The sequence below is a fragment of the Anticarsia gemmatalis genome, chromosome 14 (assembly GCF_050436995.1).
Source record: "Anticarsia gemmatalis isolate Benzon Research Colony breed Stoneville strain chromosome 14, ilAntGemm2 primary, whole genome shotgun sequence".
Lineage (NCBI taxonomy): Eukaryota > Metazoa > Arthropoda > Insecta > Lepidoptera > Erebidae > Anticarsia > Anticarsia gemmatalis.
This window is the reverse complement of record NC_134758.1, coordinates 3219639-3247577: the sequence shown is the minus strand read 5'-3', so window position 1 is coordinate 3247577 and position 27939 is coordinate 3219639. Positions and strand designations below refer to the sequence as shown.

The window sequence follows — 27939 nt, the reverse complement described above, 5'->3', positions numbered from 1 at the left end:
AATCGAAGTTCCCCCAGTATATTTTATGCGGGTATCCCTTTCTGTGAATTACGGACAAGTTTTGGTTAAGTTTCGCCTTTTGATGCGCCGATTGTTCGACCTTTGAATTTTAGTTTGGTTCGCCGCTCGTGTGGTCATTCTTTTGCCTTATTTTTTGGAAGATTTGTTTCGAAATATTGGGGTTGCGAATGTTATATATATTCTTTATAAAACTATTCTTTATAACCTCAATGATTTTACGCAAATATGATTGCACTAAAAAATTACTTTACAAAAAAGAGCATAGTTAACATAACTATGTTTTAAATAAAACGTGTTATAAATAAACCCTACGTAAAAACACTAAAACCGAAAATGACCGGAAAGAACTAAAACCAACCATATCAGCCGAAACTTTACGAGTACGGTTCAAGTAAAAATAAATGTAAGTAAGTACATGTAATCTAGTAATTTCATCGCGACGGTTGCATTTTCAACTGTAAACCGGCCAGTGTCAAAGTATAACGAATTGTAAGAGAGAAACCGGTAGGCTGTAAAGTTACCCCTTGTCACGACAGGGGCCTGGCTCACGCGATGTTAATTAAAAAATAATGGCAGAATCTGAATTACACTTGTGTGCTGTGGTTCGGCACAACTCTAGTCTCGACATAAAAAAAAACATTGGAATTAAAGCCGTGACGTGTGCATGAGAGTGTTCACACTCACATGACGTTCCATATTCAAAAGTCCAAACATAAAATAGTTTTAAATTCATATGCGACGTTCCGTTCTTTGTTTCAAAACAGACTTTATCTTTGACATAAAATATGTAAATCTATATTCATTTAATAGTTGTAACCCTTGATAAACCCTTGTTTTAAGGACCCTTATCCGCGGAACCCTAAACCCCTCGACGGTTGGTCAATGGCCTTGCGACTGTTACTATAACCTTGTATTTGGGTTTTATTTGAGGCATAGAGGCTTCTAACTAATGGCTAATATCTGGCTTCATAACGTAAAAAGTCATGGCGGACTAATTCGACTGAATCGCGTTATAGCTACCATTAGCAACACGTTATCTGCTGGCCAGAGCTGATAAGACATTTAATGTATAGCGTTAACCTGTATGGAGTTGAAAAAGGTCCGTCTGTTATGTTGCTACGATTTATATTTGTCTAACACGGATGGACTGAGTAAAGGCAAAGTTTAACGTCCGAATTAATTTTTAAACGAATTTAAAACTGTAATTCAAATTTTAACGTGATTCGATTTATAATTTTAAGCGACGTCCTATGTGACGAAGATTTTTTTTTATTGTTGCTTGATTTCTCATATGAACATTATCAATTCACTTTTGCGATAAAATTTAATAATAGCTTCATAGGAATTTAACAATAACAAAAGTCTTAAAAAGATTATTTGCTAGGTTTATTAAGTAGGTATATTTAAGCTCCAATAAAAATCGACACAAAATTAATCATATAAGAGAAAGACTGACTGATGGACAACGCACAGCCGAAACTGCTGAGCATAGAAAGTTGAAATTTGGTATGAAAATTCCTTGGAAAGTGTAGAGGAGTACTAAAAAAGAATTGTCGGAAATTCCCTCCAGAAAGAAGGTGAAATTCAAAGCAAAGACGCGGTCTTACAGTTAATAGATCACATTGATAATACAAGAATCTATCTAAAGTCTATACAGCTTACTTCAACACACTATTCAGTATAATTCACACGGCAATTTGAAACATAACCTCGCTAGAAAAGCACAGATAATGTAACCCAGAACACGTTGGTAAATAGCCTTCAAAATCACGGTCTGAATTCCACGTCGGTCTCACGTTTCACTAGCGGCGACCGCGTTCGTAACATTAACTGAATCACACCGCCTGTGATTCTCCACGTGTTATCCTACATTTACAGCGAGCTAGACAAATGGGGAATGGCCTTATAGGTACGCTAATGTACCTGTTATGCAGGTACTACAGGTAGAATGGTACAGGTATGAGACTCTGTTTTCGTGTCCATTTCATTGAAATTGATTGTGTTGCCGCTGAAAGCTTACTGGCAAACATTTTTGTATGTTTTCGATTTTTATTTAGTAAGTGAAAGACTAGGTATGTATGTATTTGTAGAGTTTACTTGAGTCTATGTAAAATAAAACTTAATTTTGCAACTTAAATTATACACTTCAAAATTGCCATAAACATTTCAAAAATGATAATTCTTATTCAATTCTTACTTCAATTGACAATTGTGATTTTAAACTACAAATAAGACAATACATATATAATATCACGCCTTCTTCCCATAGGGGTGGAAGGCAGAGACCACCGGATATATTCGTCAACAAATTGATTACAAAAAGCTTCAAGTATCACAGTTTTTTCAACTCCTTAAACTAACTCCCATAACAAGCTAATAAAGGTCGCCCAGCCATTAATCTGTGCAAAAACAGTTTGTAAATGAGGCCAATCCTTCGAAACTTGGCCTCACCGCAAACATGGCGGCGGTTTGTCGCTTGTCCAATAACTTGTCGTGCTCACAATCCGTATAATTATTTACACCAAAGAGTTGGACAACTGTCCCCGGATATATCAGGCCCTGGCTCACCCTCGTATGTCCAGGATAAAAGGTTCTTTGCAGTTCGCAAGACAGATGCCAGGTATGGAAATGTTGTTAGTTTATATGTACCTGTATCTGATCTACCTGGTTTTATTTACCTGCAAGTTATGTACCTGGTTTGTTTGCCGATATTTTTATTAAGCCACATACATTTTACGTTAAATCTTTATTAATTAATTTACTTATTCTCTTGGAAAAAAAACTATTTATTAAAATTTTAATTACTTGAATTCTGATCTGTAAAAATTTTCACTCAGCACATATGCCTTTTTAAAACAACACGGTACTAATCATCGTAATGGCAATAAAAAAATCAACCTGTCAATTTTGACATAAAGGTCATTAACACCGATTCCTAGAACTAGCTACAATTGAACAATGACGTCATAGTACACGACATCGGTCTGTAATGTTGTAATAGAGTTTCTGAGAATAGCGCTAATCTGATGGATATTTCGTTGTAAAGAGGAAATCATTCGATGTCATGGCCGCCGGGAAGTAATCGATGTTTTTGTGGTAATACACTTTGTAACGTATTGATGTTCGGTTTTGTTGGGTATTGTATTATTTATTGCACTTTACGATTAAATAATAAAAAAGTATTTTAATATTAGTTAAGTTCGGTTTCATAAAATAATAATATTTGTTTTTATTAACAAATAAAACTTTTTACCAACTCACTGGGTAAACTGAACTCGCGAAAATTTTAAATGCAAAAATAAGAATTATTCATATTTATTTTTAGACCAACGTTATTGCATTTTATCATCAAATACTAAAAAACCCTTCCTTCAAGACTACAAGCTTTTTTTTTTACATTTTAAAAGTCAATATTTATTGTTTTTCCATGCTTCATTAATATCATACCATTTTTAAAACTGACAGTAGCATCGAACGTTCAGAAATGGCCGCTTCATCATCAAATATTCTGAACTTAATACTGGCCGTAATACATTACTTAATATAAAATGAAAATAATAACCGATTCAGTGGCTTTATCGCTGACGTGTTATTGATTTTATTTAAATTTTATGGCGTTGTGTATTTTTGGCGGGAATAAAATTGTGAAAACCATGAAATTTTTTTGTCGCTCGAAAAGTAATGTTGAATAGAATTATTTGCATGGTGATTTCAATTGTATCTCTATAGTATTGAAAAAAATATCTGAATAAATAAATCTTAAAATTATTGTCAGGTATGAATTAAAGCCTGAAACAATATGATCTGAGAGAATTTTTATTACTTAATAAGAGTAAAAAATTCTTTTTTGATACCGTAGGTAAACAATGTTTTAATTAAGAAAAAAACTGCGACGTTAAATTGAATACATACGTTCTCAATTCGCAAATATAAAAATATAAATAAAATATTTTATTTCCGTCACCTAACAGGGTTATTCTACAAAATCCAATACAGCAAAGCTATGTCAATTATTTTTTATAGAAGTCAGATATGAAACGGCGAAAGTAACGTGCAATTACTAGCGATCGAAATGCTACGGTGTTTTATAGTGATGTAAACCGCATGGAGTTAATGGAATTGTTCATATTGGATACTAGTTACTGCCCGCGACTCCGCCTGCTGTGAATGTACTCGCTCGAGTAATTACTGCGGTGAAAAGTTTATGTATTATTTTGTATTTTTATATTTAGAGTTTAGTGAATCGGTGTTTTTTATTTCCTAATATTGTTTTCTGCAATAGTATTGTTTTTTGTTTGCAATTAAATATAAATTTTACTGTTCACGGTTTAGGTTAGTCAGTTTCTAGTCTTTATGCTGTCACACTATAAAAGTTTTTAGTAGTTGCTAACTAGTAGTATAATAGTAGCCGCCAACTCCCTATGAGAAAGAACAACAGACGTTACAATAAGTTTTATGTTACGCATGTACGTAAAACTAACCACAGAAGTAGACAACAAATTACTAAAACCATTCGTATTCTTACACGCTTTTAAGATTAACAGTATCTGATCACATGCCTACAAAGTTAACGCACTTATCTAAGAAAACACAAGCTCACTCACAAGACTAGTGTTCTTGCGATAAACATCCAGACTCAAGTCTTAAACGGCCGAGATAAGACAGCCGCTTTCATACACACGCCTTTCCAGCTTCCATTAACTTTGGCAAGCAAAGGCACCGACTAAACTATGCATGTATCGTGTGTACATCTCCTTTCATCGTTCACTGGCCACGGTTCACACTAGTTAGCATTCCGCCGACCCGACTATAAGGGGATGAAAAAAGTCGACTCAAAGAGAACAGGTTTGCCAACCAACCACTCGAGATACCATCTTTAGAGGGGCGCGAATTCGATCTCTTTAATGTTCGCCTTTTCAACTCGCCCTCCATTCAACACTGGCCTACAAGCCGATAGGAAAAAAAATTGAAAACAATTTTTATAATTGGAACACCGATGCAACGACAAGTAAACTTAGAGAATGGACCTAAAATTACAATATACCGTATTAACATTACAAAGGGACCTTTCGAGTCGGGTCATTCTGTAACCCTATCGTCGTCCATTAGTTAGTGGCAGGTTAATAAGGTTCTTTGTTGGCGGTACTCGGCGCTTTCACAATTTCGCCTTGAATGCAGCTTATCTCCGGGCTTGTTTGCTTACACCCTCGGTAAAAGACCCACCGTGCTACGTCACTCGCCAATTTTTGTAGCGTTAGTTGGAAATTATGAACGCAAGCCGAGATAGTCTTTGTGTGCTTTGATAAATTTATCTCTTGTTTCATGGAGATTGTTTTTGCATTCTCTCAAAGAGCCTCGGAAAGTGCATATAAATCTGTAATCTGAGACTGAATCTCCGTAAGCGTGTTCTGCGTTGCACTTTATGTAAAAGCGTAAGCTCCAAGTAGGAAACGTCAATTGAAATACACTTTTCCCAACTGAATATTCTTGTACATTTATATTATGACGCGAACGTTCAATACGATGAAAGCGATTAATGTACTGTGAGGGTAGTGCATATAGGGAGAGAGACAAAATATGTTGAGGTAATCGTTTACCGGAGCGACATAATAGTAAGTTATCGAAAATTTCGTCGCTCAAAATTCGTCGGATGAGCCTCTCAATAGTCGATTTAGGGGCAAAATGGAAAATTAATGGTACGGAAGTGAAATTCTTCGGATAAACCGGAGACAATAGACTTAGACGGTCGTTTTAGAGCTCAACTAAAGACATTCGGCACCATTACGAACGGTGAGAACGACTGGGGATGTTAAAATTTTATGTTTGTTTGTAAAAGAATCGACAAATGGGAAGAAAGAGAGGAAATCGCAGGAGACAACGATAGCAGAAATCCAGAGTAACGCTCTTTTAATCCTTAAATGTGTGTGTTAAACGTGAGAGAATGAACGAGACATTCCGAAAATAATAGTATTCTTTTGTCTGAGAACATTTTGTGCTTACACTTTAAGCAAAATAAACAAAAGATTTTATTACGAGTTTTTTTTTTGTGTCTCTACTAGGTATATCTATTTATTTAGCCAGTATCTACTTTCATTATAGGTACTCAAACAATTAATAACTTTGTATACTGAGATAAACTAATAATTCTAGATCGAATATAAATTACATACATGTTCATATTAATTGAACTACGTCTAAATTATTTCTAGAAACCGTTTATAAATAAATGGAACTAATTTACTGAACAACATAACTGAACATATATTACAAACTACAATCAATACAAAAAGGCCAATCAGCAACTAATTTGAAACAAACAAATAACATCAGAAACTTTCCAAATATTATGAGCGGGAAACAAACGCTGTAACTTCATAACAATCCCATTATATTTATCAGTTGGCCAGCCTGTTACCAAACCACTATCAAATTCTAAACAATAGTTGGTGCAGAGCGGTCGCACGGTCCCAACAATGGCATCGCGATCCACTGCAAAACGTTATTAAACTTAAATAGGAGAGACCGTCGATGCAGAAACTTCCTATTACTGGGGATCGAAAGAAAATCTCTTATCAGAAGCGATTATTGGGCCGGGATTAATATCTAACTGTGTGCGGACAGGGAGATGGGAATTTCACGATAAAAACCTCCGCGGTTGGGGACGCCTTTTGTTTTTTTATTAGTTTGGCAACACTGTGTTTGTGGGTTAAAATGAAATTCTTGAGATTCAGATTTTTGGCGGCAATTGTTTTGTGGTACTCTATAAAACAATTTAGTTACTAAGTCTACTTTATTGTTTAAAATGCAAAGTATTTCAATTTCTGTAAATTGACAGAATATGTTAAAGTATAAAAACGAAAATCGCGTTTCATTTAAATATTTTACAGAATATAAAATGAAATCATGAATAACGAAAAGCGTTCTACTTCATTGCACCTAAAGCACCTTTAAATATTTGGCATATGAAACTTGATTCAAGCCAGTCCAAAATCAATAGCCGTAGAAAGAATTCCATTTCAATGGAAATTCAATTCAAACCATTTCGACAGTGCGCGGTGAAAACCATATTATTGGTACGACGAAACCTGACGGAAACTGCCGAATGCTCCCGAAGACGGCACTACGTCTACTTCAATTATTCATTGAAGGATATCTAATTGGAGAAAATTGGTGTAACTGTTCTAATTTAGGAGTGTTTGATTATTTTCTGATTTGTCGAGTAGATATGTGTTAGTTTTAATTGACGCGGCGTATCAATTAAAAGAAACTATAGAGGTGCTTTGAAATCAATAACGTTGAAATAAAATGTTGTCTGTTCGAAGAATCACCCTGCTTTTTAGTTCAGTTTTATATATGTTTGTTCCAAATAAATAAAAAAACAATTTCAAATATCAATATGTTAAATAATATTATAAAATTAAAAAGGAAGTTATAATAATTTTGTATTAACCTAATATTTATCAAAGTCACGACATGCTTTTAAATTATAATTAAATACGCTTTCGCATATTGATTTTTATCTTTTAATTTAAACAAAAGACTATTCATCATTCTTACTGTTGTTCGCGAACGATAAATTACGAATATTTTGGAATAGAATTCGATAGATAGAATCGATTTCACTGGAAATAATTGTTATCTACAAGAGGCGTAGTTATCGTTCATTCATATTCATGAACGAATACCGGGGGCGTTTCTGAACGAACAAGGGTTACCAGATTTAAAATTGAATTATTCCGCCAAGAGACTGAATGCTCGCGAATGTGATTTTTGTGTTCTAAATGCGATATGAATGTGGAATATTTAATACACTGTTTTTTTTATCACAATTTTGAATAACAACACAAAAGTCAGATTTAAAATCAGCATAAATTTATGTAAATTAATTTAGTGCGTATTTTACAATTAAATATTAAAAACTATGAATATAATATTTGAACATGAATTCAATAGTATTTATGAACAATATAAACTAAAGCTGAACTCGGGCGAAACTTGACAAATAATAATTTATATTAGGGGCGTCTGGTGTCCCTAATTCTAGGATTCATGTAACGTTGCCTTGTGGGCTTGAGACTTACTAATATTCAGCAGATAACCTACAATTACTTACCTTACCGTCGGATAGCGCATGAGAATATAATATATAGAGATTTTAAATAACTGCAGCGTCTATCGCTTTAATTTCAAAGTCTTGTTTCAATGATTTATTGCTGTTCCAATGTAAGTGTTTGATTATTTTCCGACTTGTCGAGTATGTGTTAGTTTTAATTGACATATCAATTAGTAGAAACTATAGAGGTTCTTCGAAATCAATAACGTTGGAATAAAATGTTGATTTTTTCGAAGAATCACCCTGGTTTTTATTCAGTCGTATAATGTGTTCTTAATAAAAAAAAATAACTTTTTCAAATGTGCTAAATAATATTACAATTAACCTATAATTTAACATCGGATGGCGCATGAGAATATAATAAATAGAGATTCTAAATAACTGCGGTGTCTATCGCCTTAATTTCAAAGCCTTGTTTCAAGGATTTATTGCTGAATAAATTAATATTAATTTGAGGTCGGTAAATATATTTTAATTTGTTTAAGTGGTTAACGTTTGTTTATTGTTCCCGTGGTTACTTTTATTGTCGGCAGTGTTGCCACTCTAAATAATACATTTGTAGAATAAATAAACGTTCATTTGATATTTATTTTATAAATTAATTTTGATAAAATCTTCTTGATACTTTTATTTTACTATATTATTTATTTTATGGCATACTGTGGGATAGGATGATGTTCAGCAGTAGATAGTATGTGTTGAATATATAGATAGTCATCATCATTGGGTGATGAGTATCACATGGATGAAACTTCATATCCCGCTACTAGCTTTTTGGAAACCAAACTTCATTCTATTTCAATCACTTACTCAACAAACAATCTAACACCATATCAACAGCTGAACGCTTCAATCTTTTAGCTCGGAGGTGGCATTCGGCGAACATCTAAAACAGGGCGGGACAAAACGCCGTCAAAACCATGGCATATCGTTCGAGGGCTTGACGTAGACATATTTGCATTTAGATTATGTCCTCGAGCGATAGAGGACACGTGACGCCACCGTACCTCTGATTTGTCTTCACCAAATGGATGAACCTTGTGTTTAATGAAAATAGAAATTCCTGCGTTAAGCAAATGTGCGTAGTTCCACGTTTTAGATGTAAATTATTCGGTTCCGTATTCCCGAGTACGGAATCTGGTTTACGGTAATTAAAACCGGTATTGCCTTTGAGATTTTACATGTGGATTTTTGAATTCTTAAGTTAATTGAAGTACCTGAAGAAAATAATGTTTTTTTTGTACTATATTTGAAAATTAAACTAAGAACTCTTGTGAATGTTTGAGAATATCTTTATCAGTTTGAAAATAATTAATTGTCACCTGTACGTTTGTAAGATTCATCCAGTGGGAGTATCAAAAGTATATTACATAATGTAGAGACATGTAACTCGTAGAACAGACAATAAAGGTATCTATTTCGATCACAGTTAAAAATACTCTGTTCCATTTGTTGATAAACTTCTGTATCATTGGTAAACGATATCAAAGGCTACTTTTATTTACAAATACCTCTACTAAAGAAAATTTTCTTACATACACAACCGTCCAAAATAACTTAGATAAAGAATTCGCATCCCAAATGAATTTCCGAAGAAATTCCATATCGCTCTTTGTATTGTAGAATGTTATCAGCCTTCCTTTAGGTTGACATAAAAACTCGAATAAAGGTGGCGAGAAGAGGTCTCGTATTTTTCTCGCATCGATGTGACCTCGATGCGAGTATCGATTGTTTCCCGATCGATCTCCGGCACACATCTATTTTACATGATCACTTTTGCACAATATGACAGGTTCGTTCCCCGTTCCCTTGTGCATATTAAAATGCAAATCAAAGCCGGTGGCTGGCTCCGTCAGATTTTTCCGATTTTTTTCCTCCACAAATCGATTCGACATTCGTAATCGAGATAGACGCGAATAGTCACGTCTGTAATATATTTTTGGGGGTGTCGTAAAGGAATCTAATACGAAATCTTTTTTACTTATTCCAATATGTGCAAACGTAAAGCATTTTCCCTTTACGGTTGTAATAAAATTCTTAATCGAGAATTAATGTCGCGGGAAGGTGCGCCGGCGAAGTTGTTTTCTTTTTGTTTCGCGCCATCTTATTTTAAGTAAAGGTGTGGCATTGAGGCGGGTTATAACGACAGGCCCGCCACCTGACGTCACAGTCTGCCCTCACCTTTTGTCAATTTTCAGAGCACCTTAAAGATCTAGCGCGCGCTAACGACCGAAGCTATTTGGTGACGTCAGACGTTCACAGCATTGCCAGTCATTATAACTACATTGAATTTTGTAACGAACCGATCTCTAAAGGATAAAATATTATATTTTATTTTTATTCAGTCTCTGAATGGAACATTGTCAATAAACTTTATCAACTTGAAACTACACACACAACTGTAGAATATAAAACAGTAAAAAAGGATTAACCCTAAAGTGTAGCAAAGCAACAATACGGCGGAACAAATCAGCGGGATATCATTCCGACCACGTGTTACGAAGCCAAAGGGTTGAAGGAAGTAAAAAGCGTAATTTGGCTAGCCGTGTTGTATCATTTAGGTTCATTAATTGCGTTCGTAAGTTCGACGGTAAGGTTTTATCGTGGCTCCAGCCGACGACCGTTTATGCAAATTACACCGCCGAGTGTCCGTAATGTCACGTTGTTACCGTTTAAGAAGTAAAACAACAGTAAGTGTATCTAATTTCTCTATATTTTCGTTAGGATCCGTTCGACCCGAATTTTGTATGTGGCCCCTTTTTACAGCGCGGGTGTGGGACGGAATGCATTAATAGATCGGACGTACGAATCTGTTTTGGGAATACAATCGCATACTAATTTTAGTTCAGCTGTATTTGATATAAAAGTATTATATTTTGTTCATTCAGTATCCATTTTTATAAATATTGAAAAAACATTGATACTTTTATTATTGTATAAGCTTATAACAAAAATGTAAAGTAGCACTTTATACTCGCCTGTCCATCAAACACAACTTACCTCACAGTTCCCCAAAGAAAAATACCCCGGAAAAACTAAACAAAAATAAATTCAGACACCTTAAAAGCACATCACGCATCCGTAACAAAACATCGACCCACATATTTTATAAAAAAACGACCTCACGACTTCACTAGTTATTGTATGCACACGATGTCCATATTTCTACGACTTTCTACTGCGCCATGTCTTTCATACAACTTACGCATACTAAACAGTACCCGAACAGTTTATACTACCCATCGTTTTATTTCCAACCATAAAAACCGTTTTTACGTCTCATTTTCATAAAGCAAGTACATAATTATGCGGGGAGAATGGGAGAATAGTCCCCGATTTTTGGGTAAAATTTTATGTTAATGTTTTACGCTAATGGCGTATTCATATCACTATTTAAGGTTTGTGCTTTTGTTGTGGCTTTTGTGAGTTCAAACGAAATTGTGAAGTTTGAATTGAAATGAAATTAATATGCAGTTTTAATAAGTAGACTTTAATGTCGGTAGGTAACCGATTTACTTCAATATTTTTATTATATGATACAGAAAAATTATCGTTTCTCGAACATGATATATTTATAAGCATATCAGGTTCTCATTTGTATCATGCGAGTAGATACAATTCTAAAGAAAAAAAAATGATATCGCTATCTTTGCTTTTTTCGGTTAGTGTTCTAGCTGTATAAAATTTTAATAGTAAAATAATAATATTACAGCTTCATTATTTCATAATTAATCCGCGATGAGAACTCTCAACTGTAAAAACATCGATAAAAACTATAAAATAATTCTTCATAATGAACCATAATTGCTGTAAGTCTATACATAAAGTATAAACTTTCTAATTGATGGTTTCAATTAAAAATGTAATTGTGAAATAATTTAAATGCGGACGACATTTTTAATTACACATACCATGATAGGTAAAAATCTGAATAAAATACGTAACAGGCACGCGACATCGTTATTTCTATGAAATATTCACTTTTCCTGTAATTGCAGGTTGTGACCTTACTTAAAACATATTAATGCCGTTATTTCGTCAGTTCGTTTTACAAATAGTTTTTTACTTATGTTCTAACATGCAGGTTTGACTAGACCCTTATTTGTTTAAAAAGTTTGTGTTCTTTATTCGAAACGTGACATTGACCGGTCCCCATCTTGTCTTTGACGTGTTCATGTGTGTGTTTTTTGCTTGGATGGATTCGATATTAGATTTTGAGAACATTTTACATCTTAATATTTGTGTTAATTCTATTCGCTGCATAATTTGAGAACGATTTTCCTTTAAAAAAATGTTAAATCATCTTGAGGATTAAAACAAACTGTGCACCTACGCAATGTCATTTTTAATATACATCAGACAAAATCTTTCTCCCAAATATAGGTACAAATTCTTCGTTAACACAGTCCAGATTCTCAAACCTCAATATAATCCAATAGAAAGCGAGCCAAATCGCTCTACAATTTAACAGAAACTCCACAACTCCCAACATTAGCTATATAAACCGTAGTTGTATTTTTAGGTGCAAATGGACTGTCTTCAAGGTGATTGCAAGTTCGGCAGTTAACGGCTTATCAGCTCGACCCCAATATATACGCTCGTTAAGGAATCTTCCCGCGATACCGAAGTGATAATTGCAAAGATACAAGTTTCCTCTAATTAAGGACGCACTTGATTTCCTATCGTATAACGGCTCTACAATCTTTCCAATCCAATCAGTTTGAAAATGTATGGAATGGAGATATGTCTTTGAGTTGTGTTCGTTACCTAGTGTGTGTTTTTTGGAACTCAGTCAATGAGAAATAGAGGCAGGTATGATTTCAGTTTCTAGTTAAAAATTACACTGAATGTGTCACTGATTCTTTGTCAGTGTTTACAGCATCTCTTTTATTTAATGTAAAGCTTGTAAGATAGTTTTTCGCGTTGAACAAATAAGGGTCTAGTCTTATAGTAGTAAAAGAAGAATGTGACTCACCAGCAGCGTCGACTTGACAGTTGAGGAAGAGGAGGTAGGCGAACAGCAGAGCGACGGTGCGGTGGAGCGTGCGTCGCCGCTCTCGCATCTTACCGGCGCGGGGCCGCGCCTGCGCCAAACGATACGTCACAACGTGCACGCTCCGCCCCCAACATTACCGCGCGGCGCGCGCGCAACCAACACGCCCAACAAGCGGGCACACACAACCTTACTTACTATACACCTTACATATACACATCACAACCCAGTTTTGCCACTTAAATTAATTACATCTACTATAATTGATATCATTTATTTATATCACAAAAATACGACAACCGCTTCGATGATTCAAAAAATTTCAAAATATTACTAAGATTAGAGTTTAAATTTAAAACACGTAGACAACGACGAGGTTTGTTTATAAAATCTATATTTACAACGATACTATTATATGTTATATAGTCAGAGCTAGTTCGTTTTGTTGATTTAGTTTTCACTGCGCGAGAGCATTGTAGGAAGCACAGTTTGGTCGTTGAGAGGTAGTTCAACCATATTCCATTGTTAGACAATGTTGTGTCTTCTCAACTGGAGTGCGAGGGTTCACTACACTGGCACGTCCGCCGTACACAATCAACACTAAGTATTATCTCAATCAAACACATTTTTTGTTGTTTAGTATCTGAATCATGTGTTGCGCCTCGCTAGCTCCGCACCTGTGAACAGACACACCGATGTTATGAGTCAGCATGACTGGAAACTCTTCTCATGCTGACTAACAACATTGTGTACAATTGGAATGCGCACCCCTCGAGCGAAATCACAGAATTTAATTCCCCGATGGACGTTTTATCTAGACCTTTTTAGTTTCTACATCTGGTCCTGTTTGTAGCGATGTCGACAGTGAATTGAAGTCCTAAATACCCATCAAAATGAATGGAGCGTTGAGCGTAAAATTGCGAGTCTTTTATTGTACCGAATGGGAAAATTAATGTGTCTAGTTGAAATGTAATATACCTAACTCCATTTTCTCGTTCGTTAAATCAATGTAGTATATAAATATATGTATGAAGTCATTTTGTAATGTTGTTACGGATGAAAATTAAAGAAATACTTGGGATTATATTATAAGTAGAAAGTAAAGTGGAAACTAAAGCATTTTCGTAACACGTAAGATTAAAAACAACATAGCCGGATTTTAGTATCTGTTAATCAAATCTTAATCAAGGCTATATTTATTTAAACTTCTCTCGGTCTCGAGTTAATTGTCTACAAATATTAAAGTAATTCCGTAGTGTTGCCGCCATTTTGTAAAATGGCCGCTGACACGGTCATACTCGTAGCCGCAAATGAATTAGTATTTGACATTTATTTCATACAAGCCTCTGTTTATATTATGCTTTTGTTTGGGTCATTTTGTTTTGTTTTCGGACATTTTTGGGCCTGACCCGGTTTATACCGTCCTTGGCTTGTTATTTATTGCTAGATTATATATTTTGATACTTGAATTTATCTGCGGTGAGATTATTTTAAATTGGCTTTTCTTGTTATATTGCAAGAGGTACAGGCACTTTTATTTTTAATAAATTTTGCTATAGAAACTGTAAATATTATTGTCAATTCTAACAACTAGACTGTATGTTATTAAAAAGCACGACATGTCTGCGTTTTAGATAAAATATCGTGTCAATTTTAAAACCTACCAAAAAATCAGAGCAAACTATAACATACAAACGTTCCTACAATTTCAAACAAATCCTTTAAATCAATACAGGAGTTTCAATATAAAATACCGTTCAAAAACCAACGTTGAAAATTCAGAACGGAGAGATTGACTACGCAAGTATTTCAAAGACGAATACACATATAAGTTGAACATAACTCACAGATTCCAATAACGGGACAAATTCTCAGCACTGATATAGAAAGGGACAGATGTATGTGTAAGAGTGAGAGGTACATGTTAGAAACTAAATATTCTATGATATAGAGTAGAGAGGAGCAGTTTGCACAACTTATAACCTCCAATAAGATAGCCAGGTGCGACCGTTGAAGCTAGGAATGGAGCCATTTGCATATATCCTGGTGAAATTGGTTTGTGTGTCGCTCAGTTATTATTAGTCCGTCTGTACGCTGTATCAACAGTCAATTCAATCTGGATGGGTTTAATTAGTGTTGCTTAGTTGTCGTGGTAAAGGTTTTGATGACAATGAAGAAGGTTTTGTATAGTGACGAACAGTGTTGTGAAGAGAAAAGTTCTACTTAGTGTTTAGTCGACGTAAACAAATTCGATTACTTTCGAAAGACAGCATTAAGCGGCATTTTAGTAAATATATTATTAGGCTAAAGCTACTTATGGCTAAGCACATATTGTATACTTATGTATACTGCTTGACCAAAAGTAAATTGTGTGTCCAAAAGTATTTTTTATTTACCAATGAAGATTAAACGGGCTTCTATTTTAAAAACCTTAATTTTGTTTTAATGTTTGTTTCAGTTAAAATGTAAAAGGTCTTAAATGCAATTGAAAATTAAAGATTGTATAATTTTTACTCACGTTTAAGACCCTTGCATTATAATATTATGTGTACAAGTCACGAGAGTTTAAAATCGAGTGTTTAAGCAGTTTTACTCATATAAAACTAAACTCCTAAGTTTATCTATAAATTATGTAAGTATGTATTTATCTCGTAACAAACAACCACATAGACCACAGTTTCTCAAAGATATTTGCAATACGTCTACGTTTTATTACATTCCTTACGATATTGCTAGTAGAACAGTTAAACAGATATAAAAATAAACCGAAGATTAATTTAAATTGAAGGCTTTAATTACAAAATTACATTGTTTATGTAAGATTGTTTGATCGTATATCTATTTCATATATTCATGGAAACAATATAATATTAAAGTTTTTCGTAGGTCTATATATCTTATTCATAAGGACCTTTGAAAAATTCATAAGCGTTGAAATGATCTGTGAAAAAATATATTGTATTTTAATCTTTATTTCAGTTTAAATATGCAGCATAACTGCATATTTAAAGTAGTAAAGATTGTATATTAATCGTAAGCCTTTTTTATTTTCATCAAAACCGAGTATAGTAAATAAATATAACTCTGTCTTTCAAAATTTCACACACGGTCATCTGATTCTAAAATAAGCTATATACTACTACTGCTTATATACGTACCTATAAATGTATTCCTAGATAAATTTATCATAACAGTTAAAACCGAACATAGCCGAAGTTATCCGAAGGCTGTTAAACTGAACGTCAAATTGATTACGATGTTAAAGCCTTATGACGTAACGTCTAAGTTTACAACTTATTACATATATAGGCTTATAGTTAGGTTTGATGTTTAAAGCGTTAACTTGTGTGATTTTGATTATATTAAATATTTTATTAGTGAATTGAGAACTTAAGTGGTTGTGTGAGACGGATAAGTTTCGGATAACCCTAACTGATAAATAAAAAGATGAAAATATCTGATGGGACTCTGCCTGTTTTGTAAACTAATGCCTACATTTTTTATTTAGTAGTGGTAAAAAATACTCATTAACAAATCGATATTATTTATCGACATTCGTAACGATTTCACAGAACTATTACTATTATATGAAACACAAAAATATCATTTATGTTATATTTATTTAATGTTTTCATCACACTATTTAATTTCCATATAATAAAATTTAAAATGCATACGCCATTAACTTCTTTTATTTATCGCCACGAACTCCATTAGTTTATTAAAGCAATACTTTCTAAAATACAACCCACTAAATAACCCAATAACCTTACAAATTAAACATCAAGATTAAACGTAAAAAACGGCCGCCGGATGTCGCCACAGTCGCAAATAAGATCGTCACTTAATTAAGATCCAACGTTGATTACTCTCTTAGTCGCATGATAAATGATTATTGCATTTGTGACTTACTTTGAGTATATACATACATATCACGCTTGTTATGCAAGAAGGTATAAGCAGAATTGTATGAAATATACCTAGGTTTGCCATTTACAATGTTACATATGTACATACATAATATCAGTATGAAGATGTATAATGAGGTGTATGAAATGCACGCAAGTTTCAGTATTAAGAATGTTAATCCTGTGTTATAAAGAGGCGAACCTATTCCATTAGACCAATTTTATTGCCAATATACCATTCACGTTACCAAACTCCGGGCTACTATTGACTTTGACGAATTCTAGAATAAATGAAATAGACCAAAACTACTCAGCCCAAACCAGGAATCAAACCCGAGACCTCAGAGATAGTCGTATACGCGACCACCAGGCTACAGAGGCAGTCAAATACTTATACTTAGAATATATAATATACATTTATATAGTTGTATATATCAGAGGCTTAATTAAGATATAGGGATTGATAGCGCGATCAAAATTGGAGTTTGCAAGTGATAGTAAATGTCAATGTCAGTTTGGTTTGATGGGGAGTTACGGTTTAGTAATACGATTCTCGTTTGATTTGTTACTACAATTTATTATTAAAGAGATGTAAGTTTTATATACCGATGGTCTTATTTTAGAAACTGATGTGTTATATGTTAAACTCGATATGTAGAGCGTTTGACACTTAAAAAACTATAAATATACTGCTAGGTACTAAAAAATTAAGTCGCATAACTACTATAAAAATAGTCCTTTCGGAATGCGCTACGGGCACTCTAGATAGCTATCAGAATGTCGAAAGATTGTCATAATTGAAAATTGCATTTCCGTTTAAGTTACTTTTAATTAATAATATTTAATAGAATGTGTGTTTATATCAATATAATCGTAAAATACCTTCATAGCATGTGTCAGTTCATATTATTTTAATGCAGAGATAATATTATAATATGTCTCCAATGTATGTATGTTACTAATCTTTAACGTTCACAGGTAAATGCATAAACACATATTTAATCTATTCGCATTATAACACTAAGTATAAGCTCCTAAAACCAACGAGACAGGATTACAGCTTAAGAGATTGCCGAAATCCGTCAGCACCGCAATACAAAACATAATAAACTCGATCAATACGGTACGCTTCGGTGTAATTGTGAACAAACAAGTAGCATCTAAAATAAATAGCGGGGTGTCAACGGGAGGCTAATCCGGCGCCGGCATTACACACCCAAATATGTTGGGAATACGAGTACAACTGTGAAATTGTGTGGTGGAACTATCGAGCTTCGTGTGTGATTGCTAAAAATGTTTTGTCAATACGCTTTTTGGGAGTTGTTAGAGAACTTAGTGCTATAATTAACGGGTTTTAAGTTTGAAATGTTATTGTCGTGTAATTATCTTGCTTGTTATTACTGATGGTTCATGTTGAGTTTATTATATTTATATGTTTCGTTATTATTTTTTTAGCAATAGAGTTGTTGATATGCGTTACCGCTTCTGGGCAGGCATTACACACCCAAATATGTTGGGAATACAGCTGTGAAACATCAGCTTCGTGTGAGATTGATAATGTTTTGTCAATACGGATTTTGGGAGTTGTTAGAGAACTTAGTGCTATTATTAACGGGTTTTAAGTCGGAAATGTTATTGTCGTGTAATTATCATGCTTGTTATCACTGATGAGTCATGCTGAGTTAATTATATTTACGAATTGTTTCGTTATTATTTTTTTTGCCATAGAGTGGTTGATATAAGCAGTACCGCTTTTAGGCAGGCATTGGGAATACAACTGTGAAATTTTGTGGTAAAACTATCGGCTACTTGTGTGATTGGTAGAAATATTTGTCAATACGGTTTTTGGAAGTTCATGTTCAAATGGTTATTTTAAAAATTGTGTTTGAATTATTGTATGTTCTTATTAATGATGCTGAGTTGTATTGGATTAACGCATTGTTTGATTACTTCGACTAATATATTTACGAGCAATAGATAAATAATAGTTTATTATATTCAACCTGGGTCTTCGTAACTAAGCATAAACTACTACAAGCGGTACAAATTTAACGCTACAAAAATAATTTATAGACCCTGATCGAAGGTACTCAAAATATAGACGTAATTTAAAAAATAATCATACATTTGTATGTCTCAATGACTCGTTCTGAAGCTATGAAGGTTTGAGTTAGCAAGTGAGTGTTATTTCACTTTGATTATGATAAACAGCGGGTTAGACGTTGCCAACAAACTTCTAGGAAATATCAAGTCTTCCTTATAATCGGATTACGGAGAATCTCTGCTAGGTATAGCTCAAAGAATATTGAGATAGACTATGAATTAATATATGTATAATTATATTGACATTTATGTTTTAATTGCTTGTTAATGTTTTAATGTGTAAATATGTTGAAAGTATTTTTAACAACATTACTAGTCAGATTGTGATTGAATTTTGAATAGTATTACTGATTGATTTAATAATAATAATAATAATAAGCCCGCAGGGCACCTCGAGGCGAGGTGACGGGGAGTAGCGACCCCGCGGTACCTGAGTGCTCCAGGGGGAAGTCACCCTTCCTCATCTCCGGCTTGCCTTAGTTGGCTGGTCGGAGTGAAAACTGACGAGGAAGCGGTCCCCCGCCTCTGGCTTGCCTTCATTGGCCGTCCAGAGTGGAGTCGCGAGAGCAGAGATCCCACTCTGTTCGGAGGACGGATGCTGAGCGTAAGTGGCTAGTGGGCCAGTGATGCCGGACCCTCAGGGAGCAAGTGATCTGAGTTTAACGTCCAGCGAGGCCTCTCCGTCCTTCAGCCGCTCACGTCCCTGTTGCCCCCTTGTTGCATTCTGAGCGACTAGTTTGGGGGGCCCAGTTTGTGAGTTGGCGAGTCTCCGCCTGCCATTTATACGTGTTTTACATTGTTATAGGCAGGCGCCATAGTCCCCGTAGATGCATAGTTTTCCAGTCCATCAGCACCCCATCCCCATAGCCCGAGTAGTTTTTTCCCATTAGTTTTGCCATAGTTCTGCACAGTCCGGTGATTGTCCTTGGGTGCATTTTATAGTGTAAACAGGGATAATCACCGGATTGTGACACCACACATTATTGATAGATTAAAGCTGTCTAAAAAGGGCCTCTACGTGTTGGCTTCGGCCCCACGCATGCCTTCCAAATGTCCGGGACTCCATAGTCCCGAGATATACAAAAGACATACATAATAATAATAATAACATTTATTTCAGACTTTGTCCATATTCTTGTTAGTAACAATGTTCTTAGTCTAATGTTAGTAAAAATACAAATACAAGTACACATAAGTCAGGCGCTTGCTCTCGTGTGGAGGCCTATCCAGTGTGCCAACAGTACCGAGTCCCAGCGGCCGGCACACGTCGTCAGCATGGTGCTGGGGCTGCCGCGCACCCGGGCTAGCATCGAGGCACAGCGCTTGCGTATGATCGCATGGAAGCCGTCCACGTGCGCCTCCGCGAACATGCCACTCGCGCTACAGTAGCGCGGCAGCCCCATCAACACCCTGAACGCATTATTATACTGTATACGCAGAGCGCTGTACGTCCCCTGCGTGTAATTGGCCCACAGACTGCACGTGTAGAAGGTCTGACAGAATGCCCTAAATAGTGTGACCTTCACTTGTTCAGTACAACGTGCGAATCTGCGAGCCAACATATTACAGCGGATACACAGCGCCCTACGTTCTCTCTCCATATCCATGTTGTCTATAAGGTCTTCAGTGACCCAATGGCCCAGATACTTGAAATGAGTGACTCTGTTTAAAGGTGTACCGTAGAGTGAGACGGGTGGTATATCTGAGTAATCTTTTTTGGGAGCTCTAAAAACCATAACCTCACTTTTCTTAACATTGTATCTGAGCCCATGGGCCTCCGCATACCTTTCACATATTCGAAGTAACTTGCGCAACGCTCCGATTGAAGGGCTGAGCAGCACCATGTCATCTGCGTAGCTAATATTGTTAACACAAATTCCCTCGATATGACATCCAATTCCTGTGCTGCTCAGCTCTCCAATCAGGCGGTCAATATACAAATTAAAAAGTTTCGGTGAAGTCAACCCTCCCTGCCTCACCCCACACTCTAACCCGTATTCATCCGATCTACTATCCGCCCACCTAACAGTATTTTTCTGGTTATTGTACCAGTACTCAAATATCGATACAATCTCAGGGGGCAGACTAGTGTCTCGACGCATTTTATTCCACAATAGGTCGTATGAGACCATATCAAAAGCCCGGGACAGATCCAGGAAACACGCGTACACTGGCGTCTTACGCGAGGTGTAGTAGTGCACAGTCTGCTTGAGACACAGGATCGCACTTTCAGTTGATAGACCAGCCCGAAAACCGAACTGACCGTCATGCAGTTTTATATGTTCAGTTAAATGGCCGTCAAGCAGACTGTCCAATACCTTCGCTATGACCGAAGCTAGCGAGATAGGCCTATAATTTAACCTATCCGATACATCACCAGTTTTATTTTTTACAATAGGGACCACAACAGTAAACATGAGATCGTCCGGTAGGTAGGAGTGGCTAACACACAGATTAAATAACAAAGCTAGAACCCTTGGCAAGTGTGGCCCAGCGTGTCGCAGGTGCTCAATGCTGAGGCCATCATGACCTGGAGACTTTCCTCTTTTCATACAATTTATGACCAAAGCTATATCTTTTGCAGTAAACCTTACATTGATATCTCCAGACGTAGCCCCAACACCGGACACCGACAACAGATCCGATTGCGCAGGCCTCAAAAACGGTTCAACTCGAAAATGGTGCTGAAATAATCTCGCGATGTCGTCCGGATTGTGAACTCCATCGACGCTCACGGGTCGGCTTGGCTTCAAATTCAATTTATTTGTTGATTTCCAAAATTTATTAAAGTTATTATTGGAATGGTGTTGAGCTATGATATCCATTTTAATTTTTTCTTGGTTATTTTGACACCATTTCAATTTTAACTTGAACGCTCGCCTAGACTCTGTCATTTCATTGTATAACCATCCAGAGCTAGGTTTCCCATACAATAACCAATTCTGATAACATTGTCGAGCCTTACCGTGAGCCTCTCTCACGTGTCTATTCCAGCCTATTATGTGTTTACCCCTCCCAGGATTTGAAGCCGCGCTGTATGAATATTTCGCGCCCTCAGACAGTACACGCACAATACTTTTATACATATCATTAATTAATGATTTATGGTTTGTACAGTTACACATTTTATCAGCACAAGTAGCAAATTCCACTGGAAAGTCGATATCCCTTAAGTTTGTATGACAAAAATTATAATAAGTCTCTATTTGACACGCCTGCCTTTCACCCCATATTACTTTATTTTTACAAAAACTATTCATTATAATTTTAGGCTTTATCAAATTTAAATTACAAGTTAACTGCATAGGATAGTGATCAGACCAGTACGTATCGTACAATATAGTCACGTGATCGATAGTTGCGCGCGCGGCGCTCGAGACCACGCAGTGATCGAGCCACCGGCGGCACCCGTGTGCCTCACTAACAAAAGTGTGTGAATCGTTCGGTAACATATCAAAATCAACGCACGCCCATGACTGTTCCGCACAGAAGTCTAAAAGTCGATTAGCGAATAACTCACCCGGGTGCGCGTTGAAATCTCCCAGCACATACACAGATTCCACATCACTATTTTCAATTATAGAGTTTATTTCGCCAAGACACTCCGTAAACTCGATCAAGTTGTCTTTTGAGTCCGTAGGCATATACACAGATATAATTAGCATAGAACGTTCACGTATCGCAATCTTAATAGCTGCTATGCGATTACTACTACACTGCAACACAGACACTGAAGGAAACACAGACTTCCTCCATAGTATTGCCACGCCTCCATATGGTCGGCCGCGGAGGACACCGGCCGAAGTGTCCACGGCAGACTTGCCAGTGAACGCGAAATTATCGCTGATGCTGCCCAGGAATGGAATATCATGCGGCAATAGCCACGTTTCCTGAAGTGCTATTATGTCAGCTGTTTCGCATATTTTTCTTACACATTCCACGGATCTTACAATATTTTTACAGTTAAATGTTACTAGTTTGGCGTAATTATTCATAAGGAAAGTTGGACTACACACGTACAAATTTTTCCCCGCTTGTTATACCCCGCTTGTTAATATTTATTTGTATCGTTATGTGTTTGGACTGTAGCCTAAGCTTAGTTTTTCTTCGTTAATTCTTCATAAATATTTAGAAAAATATTACAACTATTAGTATAGTCGTGATCTTTAGAGTTATTTTTATGGGAACAAAACACAATTCTATTCCGTTAACAAAGGTTTTATTAAAACTATTTCTAAGAACTTTCACCAGCCACTAAATAAAACACCTACAAAACGGTACTCTCAATTGGAAATCAAGAACTATACCAATTAAATTTATTTGAAAACAAAACATTAATTACCGTGTCATAAAATACACGTAAATATGAATCCATTATGAGTCTCTCGATCACTCGTAGTTAGGGCGTGTTAGACTTTGATGTAGGGCCATAACGCCGGTAATGATTTTAGCCAGCGATGCCTGATGGCCGTTTGATGGCTCTTAACTCAAGTACCTCGGTTATACACCTATGTACGTTTTAAACGTGTCACTTAGAAGATAATTAGGATGGTATTTGAATTGAACACCGTTCAAAATATACTGTTTTTTGTAAATGTTTAGACTTTACCCTTTAACGATACCCCACCTAAAATGTTTTTAATGCATACCACGGGCAACAACTCTCTCTACAGCCAGTACTATGGATTATCGAGAGTTTGACTTGCAAAATATTTGGCAAAAATGGTTTCGACGGCGCCCGCTAGTGGTGCCGATCAGATTTTCATACATTTCTCGATAGGTAGCCGGTTGTCGATAGTCGATATTAGTACGAAAGCACCTAGCTGCTACGTATGTGTATTCGCAGCAAAAGAAATAATGATTACCCACCGCTTTTCAACACAGCGACTCGTTTTATTGCCCGCATTCTAAACTAAAGCATACTTGAAGTAGGATTAAGAAAACATCAAATATGCAAAAAGACTAACTGTGTTTTGCTTATTTGATGCCAGTAACTATTCAATTTCAAATGCACTATCTTGAACAGAAATACTTAAGTTAAAAATAGCCTGTGTATGTTCTATAAATAGATTGTTTGTACATTCATACAGTTATCCTAAGGTTCTATAGACGGTAGATCTTAAGCGGTTGCTAAGCCGTTTGCTAAACGTAGAGATTAAAGCGAACTTCTTGTTACACTGACCTGTGTTGTAGGCTCACTTTCAATTACTTAGTTTACTTAGAATGTGAACTACACTTTTGATTTTCTTGGTAGAATATGTTTTTGAAAATATTTTAAGTCGATTAAATTACTTAAAAAGGGGGAATCCTTTGAAGAGCACAGTTTTGTTTATTAAGATATGAAAATGACTTCGGGTTTGTAAAATTTAATCGCTATTGTTAAAACATTGGTACCTATAGTTTGGAATGAAATAGTGACGTTCTTTTATGACGGCCTTAGGACAAGCCATGATTTTAGGTCAAACCTAAAATCATGGCTTGTCCTAAGGCCGTCATAGGCCGTATCTGCTAGGAGTTATTTTGCAACATCTATCTTTCCCCACAGAAATCAGTATAATATGTATAACATCACAAGAAATACGAAGAAATCGTACTGTATTCCTGTCTTTAAATATGTATGTATATCGACACTCAAAACTCACAATCCATCATTCAAATAACATCTAAAATTCGTAGCCAATATTCCGATGTGCTACGAGTTACAATCTACAAGCTACGACTCGTAGCTAGTTCGTAGAGCGTCTTGTATCGGCTTTCGTAGACGACAAACTTACAAGTTTGTTATAGTCAGTTTTTGTCAAATATTGCTCGAGCAGTTTAAACTTTGACTTTTAAAATGTTGGAAAACATTTTTTGAATAAGAATAGTTTATTTTTGGAAAAATATTCTTCTTCAAAGTTGATCATAGAATATATTTTCAATTACTTAACAATGTCTATGGTTCAGTGCTAACTATACACTGAAAGTTGCCTCGCAAATAATATACTATTATGACTCTTATTCTTAGGGCTTTGACATAACAACAATAAATGTGATATTGATGAAAGATGAAAATAAACTGACGGTTTCCATTAGTTTTGAGGAAGTATAAGACTACCCTTAATAAATATAATAATAAACTATTTTCTAACCTTACAACACTTGCAAGCATACAGTCAGTCCTATAGAGCTATTTAACAGCGTCTAGGAAGCTATTCCTAAATACTATTGTATTTAGGAATAGCTGACTGAACATCATAAACAGCTCACAATGCTAAAGTTATCTTTAGAATGTGCTGAAGGTTTCAGCTGAATAAATAATAATGTTTATTTTTGTAATAACGTCTGTATTCTCTTCTGGCTGAATATTCCGGGCAATTTGAATTATTTGCCTGATGAATATTTAGTGCTTGGGTTAAAATGTTAGGACTAACAGCTATTTTAGATTTAGGTTAGATGGCGGATGATTTACATTAAGTGGGTACACGATAATGGCTTTTCATTTTGTTATAATTATTTAGGAATTCTTTATTCATAGTTCAAGAAGAACTCGTAACTAAGTAACAATAGACGAGCGGATCGACTTCCAATGTCAAGCTACGTTTACCGAGGTTGGTCTGTTGATGGGTGACCATATAAATATAAAAGATAGTTGAATATTCAAGGCACCAACTACCAACGGTTCGGTGAGATTAAATATTTGTCTATATATCTGTTTCACGGATAAACTACTGAACCGATTATAAACTTTGCCTGGGGAAAGCTACGTGTTTTTTTGCCTACATATTCCCATGCAAGCGCAGCTGCAGGCAAAGCTAGTTTATGATACAAAACTTGCTAAATAGTTAAAATGTAGGTACAAAAACAACGTTGAGTGCACGACACGCAGTACTTTGTTGTGCAACTACAAAACACTGCACACTCGAAAAAACAGTTGACGGAGGAAAAAAGTTCCAAAACAAAATAAAAATTACGGCCAGGTGCGATTTGCACTCGCGTTTTGTATGATTATTTATTAAAAACGGGAAAACATCACTTTTGTTGTATGGAAGCTAGCATATTTAAGTATTTTATTATTCTTTTTAATCTCTTTATAAAAGTATCAGAAATGTATTATTCAACAAATTTTTAACAGTCTAACTATCACGGTTCTTAAGATACAGCTTAGTGACAGACAGGCAAACAGACAGACAGCGAAGTCTCAGTAATAGGGTCCCGTTTTCACCCTTTGGTTACGGAACCCTCAAAAGAAGGCGTAAAGTTCTGAATCGTGTAGCGTCGGTATTTTTAATCCTGTCCTGTAATTATTTGGTCGACGATATCTCTTTTTGTGTAAGACCTAAACAAATGGCGGCGGTCGAGGTTTTTTCGAAGAAAGTTCGTGACAATTATACGGTGGAAAGATTAACGGTATTATATGGATTGTTGGTTCGCTATTGTTAGAAACGATTTTACATTTGTTTTAGCGTTAGCGTTGTATTGGGGCTCGTATAAAATATAGCGTAGCTAGCAAAATAAATATGCGCAAAACTTCGGATTATATTTAAATTTGTATTCAATTCTGATTTAAATATCAATTCGTAACAAGTTTAAGTTATCCAACAATAAATAAAAAGTAGTTGTCAGTCATTATAAAGATGCACAGTAAAAGAGTTTCAAACTCATTCACACAATTAAATATCAAGGTTTTTCAGCCTAAAATTTATATAGAACACAAAACGCCACCTAATACTGATACAGAATATGATAAAACACTCGACTTTGTTCCCTTCTCTACAACAGACAAATTTAACCTGTCCACATACTAATAATACCTTCACAAGCAATATCCCCGAACACAGCATTACAAGTGAACTGCAACACAGAACATCGCACAGCTAAACGGCGTTTCTCGTAAATCAATCGGTTATTCGGCAGAGCAATCATGCCGCGTCATCGAATCACTGCACTCTGTGTCCGCGATACACGCCTCACATTTTGGATATAAAGCTGTGATATTGCTGTAATTTAGGTGTGTGATATCTAGATTTGTTTACGCTTTTTATGTGTAGTAAAAAGTAGGCGACTATTGCCCCACTAGGCATATGGTCTTACGTACGAAAAGCTAACAATTATTAGTAAGATAAGTGTTCCAAACTTTGTTGTAGTTTGTATGTATTTTTATATGTCTGCGAAACCAATAAATTCCTATGTCATCACGCATGTCGACTTCTGCTACTACTACAACGCTTTTCTAATTTCAAACGCAATTTTAAAGTATTTAAAGTAATTAAGTAACCAGTGTATGTCAATTTAAAGTAAAATTTAACATACTTGATCTATCAACAATATCAAAAAGCATTAATACAATTTATTCTCATATAAATAACGTTCAAAATACTGAATAAAATCACCAGCAAATTCGTAAATCCCTTCGCAACAAGATCTTGTTAACATTTCAACAGTAGTCCGCAACATAAACAACACATTTCAGTTCAGATTAAAAGTAGATGTAACCAATAAAATTTTACAACGCAAAATAAAACTTTAGCGTTTCCCGATAAGTACTGGTACATTCCAATAGGCCGTATTAACTGGCAATTGCAAATTTATAATGCGATTATGAATACAGAAGATAGTTTTGTTGGCAACTATTTAAGTAATAATATGTAATGACGTGAGCACGTAAAAGCCAGTTTCATTCACTGGTTGGTGAACGATCAGTGAGTGAACTTTTTCCTCGGATCGTCTATAGTTGTAGTTTATAATAATTTTATTTTATGATTCAAACATCTTTTAAATCAATACCTTCCTTTATATTGAACATATGAAAGTACAACGTA

The 27939-nt window shown here is 35.4% G+C and overlaps 1 protein-coding gene across 7 annotated transcripts in view; it reads right to left on the bottom strand.

Moving 5' to 3' along the window:
* The window catches only part of Lar (tyrosine-protein phosphatase Lar), a 430735-nt gene that overhangs the window by 210983 nt on the left and 191813 nt on the right, over positions 1–27939 (bottom strand). For all 7 annotated transcript variants that reach the window (XM_076122426.1, XM_076122430.1, XM_076122427.1 and 4 more), the window contains exon 3: positions 13110–13218. In XM_076122426.1, the coding sequence (XP_075978541.1) occupies positions 13110–13218 (109 nt within the window). The remainder of the gene's footprint in view (positions 1–13109; positions 13219–27939) is intronic.